The 9600-nt window shown below is 45.3% G+C and overlaps 1 protein-coding gene across 1 annotated transcript in view; it reads right to left on the bottom strand.

Moving 5' to 3' along the window:
* Positions 1-1951: 1951 nt before the first annotated feature.
* CABP7 (calcium binding protein 7) overlaps positions 1952-9600 on the bottom strand; it is an 82598-nt gene continuing 74949 nt past the window's right edge. The window contains exons 4-5 of the mRNA XM_054997024.1: positions 5720-5873; positions 1952-2079 (exon numbers count right to left, since the gene is read on the bottom strand). Of these exons, the coding sequence (XP_054852999.1) occupies positions 1952-2079; positions 5720-5873 (282 nt within the window). The remainder of the gene's footprint in view (positions 2080-5719; positions 5874-9600) is intronic.

Raw genomic sequence — 9600 nt, 5'->3', positions numbered from 1 at the left:
GCTCTATGATGGCTGCACTAAAGGAGGGGCAAGCAGGCAAAATCCCCTCTCCCTGCCTTTTATGCTGGTGCAGCCTCTTGTGCTGCAGATGGAAGAAGCTGGAAGAGGAGGTTTTGCCCACTTTCCCCTCCCCTGCCTAATGCTCCATGGTTTCCTGACCGGGCAGGTCCCCTCCCTGGTATCATCTTTCTGGCACTCACAGAGGATGCCAGGGGCAGAGAGGAAAGAACCATCTCTGCCAGCATCTTCTGACAGCAACCCAATGTTAGGTGCACTTATGCATATTTAAATAAATATGCATAAGTCCATCTAACTTTGTGCAGGAGAATAGCTTATGAGCACCTTTGGTCCATTAACAGGCTGACAGCCCAGTCATCAGAATAGACTGTGCTGACAGAAGGGGTGGGGGTGGGGGGCATAATTCTGTCAAGTACTAGAAGAGTAACTACCAAAAAAGCTCCTAATGTGGTTCTGGGGTTAAAATAGAGCAAAAGAAGATAACAGAGAAACAGTTAGCAGAGGCAGAGAACAGATCTTACCTCTCTGATGAGAATACAGCCAGACCCACCAGTGATCCCTTCCCACATCTTCAAAAAGGACATGCAGGAAGTGACAAAGGGTTATCAACATGAGCAGAATCTTTAAAAAAATGTTTAAAATATACCCCTGGAGTATATTGTTAATGGAAAGAAAGTTTGGGGATAGTAAAAGTCTCTTTGATCTAGTCATAGAATAATAAGAACCAACAGCTTACAAGTTAAAAGCTGGGCAAATTCGAATTAGAAATAAGGCACAGTATTTTTTTTTAAAAAAAAACAGAACAGGGAAAATGGCTAACCATTGGAACAGGCTACCCAGGAAAGAGATGAATTCTCCATCACTCAAAAATCTGTCCAAGGGACACTCTAGCCAGATACATGATACTGAGCTTGGTGAAAGGAAAATCTGCATTTTTCAAAGATGGTGGGCCTGATGATTTCAGCGGTGCCCTCTGACCTTTATATACAGTATGGTGACATCATGAGGAGATGGTACAGGGCACGACAAAGATGGAGGCTCTTTCGTCTCCTGGAACATTCTGGCCCAGCGTCCCCTTGAGGAGGAGTAGAATTCCTCCACACCTGATGTGGCCTGCCTTGGAATATTCACATGTAAGGTTTCCAATGGTGATATGAACAGCCACCGAGAGTGCACCAGAGGAGTGCTTCCTCCAGGCAATCCACCCTTTCCCGGTGCCTTCTATCCGAACAACCCCACATCCATGTAACGCAGGCTCTGATAAGCCCCTCCCTCCTGGACGGGGTGAGAAAAAGTGCATAGATGCCAGACAGAGCCTGCAAAGAGGAGGTCGGACGACGATACAAACAGTGAGTGATTTGTGTCCAGCCCTTGTTGTGTTGATGTCCATGCAACGCCCGAATCTTGGATAGAAAATCCCGACGCGTGTGTATTGCTTAACTGATTATTCGGTTTATCATAAATATATATATATATTATATATATAATATATTTTTATATATTTCGTAGGATTCTAATATCCGATTATAAAAGCACACAGTATTGCATCACTCAGATTGAGAGGTTTGGTGGGGACGGGGGGAGATCTCCATGCACTTTTACATGCTTTTAAAGTTTAGTTTAAAAATTCCACCATGCGGATTCTGGTGACTCCCCTAGCTGGGCTGAGTTGGATCTTCCCCAGGGAAACCATGCTATCTGCTGAGAAGACAGCTGCATCTCTAGCAAGAGGGGGGACCCCCTTGGAGATAGGAGGAAGGGGAAGTGAATTTATGGGGGTGTGCAGGAGTTTTGCCATGGAGGAATTACGATTTCCCCCTCCCCCACCCCTGACCCTCATGGCTATAGGTATTTATAGATATTTATAGTTTTTTTTCCTCTGTTTGTTCTTCAAGGAAGTCCATCTGTCCATCCATCCATCCATTTGCCCAGGCTACTTCATCCCACTTCTCAGCACCTGGTTGGCAGCAATCAACATGACGCTGATGATGAATGCAATGGCGAACGCACAAATGAGGCTTTTCCGGACACACGTCTGTCTGATCTGCTGGTTTGAACAAGCTGAGGAGGACGGTAGAAAGGTAGAAGGGGGTGCATGAGTTGGGAGGTGGTTTGGGGTTCGTGGGGTGAAATGAAGTGACAAACAAAGAGAAAGTAGAGGTTAGTGCTATAACTTTGGGCTAAATGTCTGGGAAGGTATGATGGAACTACTCAGGGGTCATTTTGTAGAAAAATAGCTGCAGGAACTCATTAGCATAACTCATTAGCATATGCCACGCCCCCCGACCTCACCTATCCTGGCTGTTTTGGACCCAATCCTGGCCATTCAGGGCCAAAATTGGGCCCAAAATGACAAAAAGGGGCTGAAAATGGCCAAAAAGGGGCCCAGAATGGTCAGAATTGGGCAGCTGATGAGCAGGAGAATGATCCACCACCTGTAAGAGGCCTGATCCTGGTGGTTTGGGGCCCAATCCTGGCTGTTTTAGGCCCAATCCTGGCCATTTTGGGCCCAATCCAGGCCAAAACGGGCCCAAAATGCCCAAAAGCCAGGTGGGCGGGACCACCTGACATGTGACCTCTTTGGAGAACTACCGGAACTGCGTTCCTGCATGTTCCCCCTCAAAATGAGCCCTGCATCTACTTTCCAACTATAGAGTGGTCATTCTTTGAAGTCCCCAACCTTGAGAACAGCTGCAGTTTTAGCTAGGAAGACTTTTCAGCACATGGCAGCCTCTTCCATAAACACTTGGATACATTTGAACAAGACAATATACAAACTATTAGAAACAGCTACTGTTTGGTTAGTATGGATGTTGTTTTCTTAAATTGCCAGACAAAGGCAGCCGATGGCACTGTCTTCAAATGCTCTTTTTGCTTTCCCACCCACAATCAGAAAAGCTAGAATAAGCCATGTAGAACTGTTGAAAATGCACAATAAGATCAGACAAATTGCCACTTTGCAGAAAGCAGCACTTCTTGTATGGAATTCGGGTCACTTTTGCACAGCGCTTAGTTTTTAGTGCACAGGGCATTTGCCACACTGTTCGCGCTTTGAAAGATACAATTTTAGCAAAAGAAGCTTAATTGGGATGCCAGAAAATGCTTGTGCCAGGCAAGTGCCCACGGTATGCCTGATATGGTGGCATACCCACTGGCAGAATCTGCTTTTGGTGAGATGCTCAGTGTCCATTGCCTGTGAAAGATGCAACTCCTGGGATTTCCTTTCTACTGTTTATTGACTGCCAAAACCACCGTTCAGTGGCATGGCATATCAAGCAGCACTTTCTCTGCCTGGCTCCATGCGGCCTCCTCTGGCATTAACATTCAAAGCAAACCATAGCCTAAATAGAACTGCCACTTTCATAATTAAGCAGCAAGAGACAGAGAGAGAGAGAACAAGAATGTTGGAACAAATAGCTTTTGTTGCCATCGTGGCCGTGCCGGGGCCAGGGTTATTTTTGCACGGAAGAAATACAACATTTGTCCCTACTGTCACTGTTTCACGTGACACACCACAACTAACTACCTTTTCTGCTCCCATCCCTGTCTCTGCATCCAACTGGGTCTGACGCAAATTCTTAGGTAGTCAGTCCCTTTAAAGCAGACAACTGGTTTCCCCTTTCACACTGCCCTTAGAATCAACCACAATGAACTGGTGAGAAGATGAGTTATGCTCTCAAATACAGGGCCAGCGCGCCCATTGAGGCAGGTCTGGCCCCTGCCTCGAGCGCTGAGGCACCGAAGGAGGCGCCGGGGGTGGAGGCGTGCGCCACGGAGCTGGCGTGCCTGGCCCGCAGCTGCTGCAGCTGGCCAGCCCTGCACCACCACTGCCGCCACCAACACACCAACACACGCCCCCGGCTGGGCGCAGCAACCAGGTGTCCGGGGCAGCGTGCAGAACCTCCCCTATGATCCGCCGCGCCCACACACAGTGACATCATCACACAGTCTGGGGGAGCGCACGTAGGGGCAGCTGCGGGCGCCAGAAACGCTGGCGCCGCCCCAGCTCACATAGTTTATGATCTTCTGTCTACAAAACTCCCTCTTCTTGTCAGTCCCATCTTTACTCACTTTAACAGCTTTCAGGCACCAGGAAAAAACATTTTTAAAAAATTGCTTAGCTTTTTGGGTCTTTTGAAAGAAGCTAATAAACTGGACATGTTACTGCTGTTTGTTTTTTGTCAATATATTTTAGAGTGTGTAAGTAATTTCATAACTAGGTTTTGCTGATATAGTTAGATTTTGATGATATATTATTGCAAGCCAATTTGAGGACTTATGTCAAAAGGCAGGATACAATTTTTTAATGCAAAGGAATACATAAGAGAAGGAGAAGGCAATAAGAGAGAGATTGTTCACAATCTAGCCAAGTGAATATTAGGTACATTTCAGCCAAAATATTTGTAGGTTGTATATATTTATTTATTTATATGCTGCCTCTTCAGGGACCTGCTTGAGGAGGCTCACAAAATGAATGACCAAAATCATAAAACATTAAAATTAACTGACATTAAAAACAGCCAATAAAACCCACAGGCATAAAACATGTGGCAGCTTAAATGATCCCCCTAACAGTCCTCAGGCTAGAAGCAGATCGTAAAAACAACTGAAGAGATCAAGCCCTAGTTATAAAAGCCTGGGCAAAAAGAACTGTTGTGGCGTGGCACGCCCCCCCCCCCCCCCGCCAAAAGTAGCGTAGAATCCAGGCAAGGCTCTGTTGTTTTAAATGTCAGAGTATGTATTTATTTAGGATATTTCTTTGTTGCCTCTTCAGAGTCTTCACTTTCTTCCATGAAGTCAATAGGACCTAAAATTAACTTCTTCTATATTGGGTCCATTGTCCTTATCCAACAATAATGCACTGAAGAAAGAGACTCATCAGATCAGGACCAATACCGGACATTTAGGTTTTCTAGACGGAGGCCTAACTTGCTATTTCCCCTCTTGGTGCAGCATTTCCCACAAGTTTCTACCGTTTCTGAACATGTTTTCAGGCGTGTAGCCATGCTGGTCTGTAGTAGAAGAACAAGATGCAAGTCTAGCAGCACCTTAGAGACCAAAGAGGTTTTTAGGGGTTAAGCTTTGAAAAGTCGTCAGATCTTGATCTGCACTTGAATCTTGCTCTGACTCTTGAAAACTTCCTTTCATGCCTGGATTTCTTTTGCTACTTCCAAGCCTTGAACTCAATCGCTAGACTTATCTATACCGCTGTACTTATCTATACTATGTGTGTTTGGTTTTTTAACTGGGGAATTTTTTAATTTTTATTTTGTAAGCTGCCTCAGGCAGGTTTCCTGAAGAATGCATAACATTTTTCTAAATAAATAATAAATAAATAAGGGAGGTAGATTCTTGTTGACTGTTGTGTACCCTGAGCCTGCTTGCGGGGGGCAGGGGGGGGCGGGATATAAATATGAAATAATAAATATAAATATGAAATAATAATACCCAGTGGAGGGTCTCTGTTTGGCACAAATACATAATTTCCCCTCTACGGATGGTCTGGCTTTATCAAGAACACACCATCTCCACAGTTTAGTGGTTGCACCCAGGCTTTTACATACATAGGTTTGGATCCTGCCTAAAGTTTTCTTAGCCTGTAGTCACTTTTTGGGGGAAGTTGTCATGCGGGCATAGTGAGAATGTGCCCAACAGCTCTCACAGCTCTGAATCCAGTGAGATGGAACAAAGGTTCACTTACTTTCCACATCCACCGGACACTCCTCCGTGGTCCCCATGTGGCTCTCCTCTTCGGTCATGATAATGTTCTCGATGTCTTTCATGGAAAGGTGTTCACAGAATGTGTCATAAAGCAACCGCTTCAGCTCATCCACTGTCAGCTTTTGCATGTCACACTGCAAAGGAGGAAGAGCCATTGGGGGGGTCAGGTGGTTTAATGTCATTATTTAGGGATTCAACTGAGCTGGGGTGCACATGCTCATATTCACTTAGTTCTGAACATACCAGCAGCACAGCACTAAGACCAATGTTCAGAAGTCACAGTGCTGTGGTTCCCCGACTGGGGACATGAACTGCAGCATTGTGGCTGCTGCTTACAATTTCCCTTTTATCTCTCTTCTGCCAGAGACAGGAAGAGAAAGGGACAGCAATGGAACATGGGCTAACATACTGTGGCATACTCATGGCTTTCTCCTCCTCCAGTGGCCAGAAACAGAGGACACCTCCCCACCGTAAGTTAAAATAATAGGCTTGTGGTGTGTTTTGCTATTTTTTTCTGTCCCACTCTTATCTTTTGTACCGCTTAAAACCCCACAAGCCAGAAGTGCTAGCAGAATAAAGGCTGTGCGTGAGCACTAAGTCCCATGAGTGCTATGCCTAATATTTCACATGGGCTGTTTCCACACGGCTTACCTTTTGCTGGAACACAGTGTGTTCTTGTGCAAAATCACGCAATAACAGCGTGTTCTCACGCGAAATCGCACGACAACAGCGTCTTCTTGGTGCAATTTTGCGCATGAAGACGCTGTGTTCCGGCAAAAGGTATGCCGTGTGGAAATGGCCATGCTAAGGTTGCTGAGGTTAATTTTCAACCCTAAGAATTATATTTTTACAATATATCTTTGACTCAAACAAAAAAAACTCCTTTGACTTTTTAGAGGAATCCAGCCAATGGAGGCCTTGCCAGTTTTCACACTGCCTACTGGCCAAGGAACATCGCACAAAGCTCCCGGAATGACAGCGTCTTCCTGGCATGATTTCGCCAGGAAGACTGCAGTTCTCGTGCAAAATCGTGCCAGGAAGACGCTGTGGTTCCGGGAGCTTGGCACGATGTTCTGTGGCCGGTAAGCAGTGTGAAAACGGCCCTTCAGTAACGTGTAATTGGAAGACAGAGAATTTGGGCAGTAATTCTCAGTATGAGAACAGGAACGTTTTAACAAGTGTGCTATTTCATTTGTGAAATGTCATAGGTTATATAATTATTCCAGAGTTCTCACAGATTGAACCGTTACTCTCTTTTTGAAGTAATGAGATTTAAGAACCTAACAAGAGCCCTGCTGGATCAGGCCAGCAGGCCACCTAGTTCAGCATCCTGTCTCACACAGTAGTCAACTGGTTACTCTCTTATTGCTTCAGCCACCTCCCATATTTCTTTTTCCTCCCTCTGTACCTTTAGCATGCATATCTCTTTTATTTTATTGCATACCATTTCTATATCAAAGTGGTTCACAACACAGAGAACAGTGACAATAATAAAAACATAATCAAAGCATAATTAAACACCAAGAAACAGAATGCAGAAAAGTTCCAACCCTTACATTAATTTATGTTTTGGATTTATATCTGGCTGTTTGGATATAAAGTCCTTAAAGAAGCTTTCACCATTTCTAAAATATCGTGTTAAATATTATGCTCTTCCACATCTGCCCGTTCCCAACATATCAGCCTCTTCTGATGGGTGTTGAATGACAGTTTCTGGGAGGTGTTCTCTCCGTCTCATCCTTGAAGTCTAGAGAACTTTATTGTTTTGAAAGCCAGGCAGGAAGGAGCCACATGCTGCTCTGACTCAGATGCTAGTCGGAATCTTTAGATTTTAAATTGAATTAATTTAACTGTTAAGCTTGAAAAAATAGATCTTATTTTCTTGCAACCACAAGAAGAAGAAAAGTTAGACGGCAAGTGAATATCCTGAGGTGAAAATCCCATGATGTTAGAGCAGCCACTGAAAAGGCTCTGTAGATGCCAATCAATTGACATATTAAGTAATAAAAAGCAAGATTTTGATAGGAAAATTCATGATGGGCCATATTTAGGCTTAGACACCATTTAGAACAGGGCTCAGCAATCTGTCAAAGGGCCCAGGGCTTTTTTTCAGCGGGAACGCGGTGGAACGGAGTTCCGGCACCTCTTAAAAATGGTCACATGGCCGGTGGCCCTGCCCCCTGATGTCCAGACAGAGGGGAGTTTAGATTGCCTTCGGCACGGAGGGCAATCTAAACTCCCCTCTGTCTGGACATCAGGGGGCAGGGCCACCGGCCATGTGACCATTTTTGCCGAGGGCAATTTAAACTTTAAAAAACTCCCCCCTTGTTCCAGCGGACCCAAAGTGATGTCATTGTGCGGTCTTGAGTAGAGATGGGCAAGATCCAAAAAAAATTAACGATCCAGCTGATCGTGGATCGGTGCCGGTGACAATCCCGAATTAACGATCCACACTGATCATCTCCCATTCCTAAACCGTGGATCGTGGATTGTGGAGGCCAAAACGGGCCACGCTGCTATTCCCAGCTATGTGGGAAGGTGGGTGGTGGTGGTGGCCGCTGGGCCTGGCGGGCATGGGGAGGTGGCGACGAGCTACCTCCCCTCAGGTCCCATTCAGCAACACAGGTCTGTGTTTGGCCATCAGAGCTGCCTATCAGGGTTTGCAGGGATGAGATTGGAGCGCCCATGGCTACAGAACACCCCCTTCCCCCTCCCTCCCCTGGGTGTCTTCTCCCAACTTGTGACTGCTTTGCTGCTCCGTGGTTGGAAGGAAGCCCTGCTGATCAAGGAAAGCTTGGCTTCCACTCAGGTTTCCAGGGCAACAGAAGGAGGGCAAACAGAGCTCAGGCTTTCCCCTGGCTCCATTGCCAGGGGAATAGATTGCTGGCGCCTGAGTGTCTGGATCCCCAATCTGAGTCCAAACACAACAATCCAGGCCTCTCCCGATTGCTGGATCATTGGCCGTGGACAATCACGATCCGCCGGGTCACAATCGCGCAATCACCATTATCGTGGGGTTTTTTTCAATCATAATGCGGATCGTGCCCATCTCTAGTCTTGAGTTCCACCATTGAGTTCCACCACCTCTTTTCCCAGAAAAAAAGCCCTGAAAGAGCCTATGTCAAAATTTAGAGCAAGAGATCAACAACAAGCCAGTATAAGAACCCCCATTTGCATTACTGAAACTATACAAATTAATATTACTGATAATTGACACATCCCTTATTACTAAACTGTAAAGTATCTGTATTCCAAGCACTGGTTGTTGTGAGTCCATTATGAGGAATCTGGCACACATAAGGTCTTACAATTTGTAACAAATATATATTGGAGCACCCTCTGTGATTGGCCATTTTCACACATCTTACCGGCTCCAGTACATCGTGCAAAGCTCCCGCAAGGACAGCGTCTTCCAGGTGTGATTTTGCGTGAGAACTGGGAAATCGCGCCAGGAAGATGCTGTCCTTGCGGAAGCTTTGCGCAACGTACCAGAGCTGGTAAGATGTGTGAAAACGGCCATTGTTTTAGTGCACTGGCAAAAATCTGTCCATGGTTTGCACTTAGATTACTGGCAATTGTTCATCTTTCTCTTTTTCCTTTCGGTAAATGATTTCTAAAAAACACTTTAGTCCCATCAAAATCTTTGCCTGCCATTATCATTCCCTTCATAGACTGGCTATTCTACCAACCCAACAATCCCTCCAATATGCCTTAACTTAAAGATATGATTTTTATTTTAACTTAAAGATATGATTTTTATTTTTGAAGAAACATATTTAGTTCCAAGTCACATTTTGGTCTGGAGTTGTGGTTCCCGAAGTGGACAATACTGCAGTGGGATTACCTGGGGGGATGCTAAGA

The sequence above is a fragment of the Eublepharis macularius genome, chromosome 13 (assembly GCF_028583425.1).
Source record: "Eublepharis macularius isolate TG4126 chromosome 13, MPM_Emac_v1.0, whole genome shotgun sequence".
In the NCBI taxonomy this organism is placed as follows: Eukaryota; Metazoa; Chordata; class Lepidosauria; order Squamata; family Eublepharidae; genus Eublepharis; species Eublepharis macularius.
This window is presented reverse-complemented; position numbering and strand designations above follow the sequence as displayed.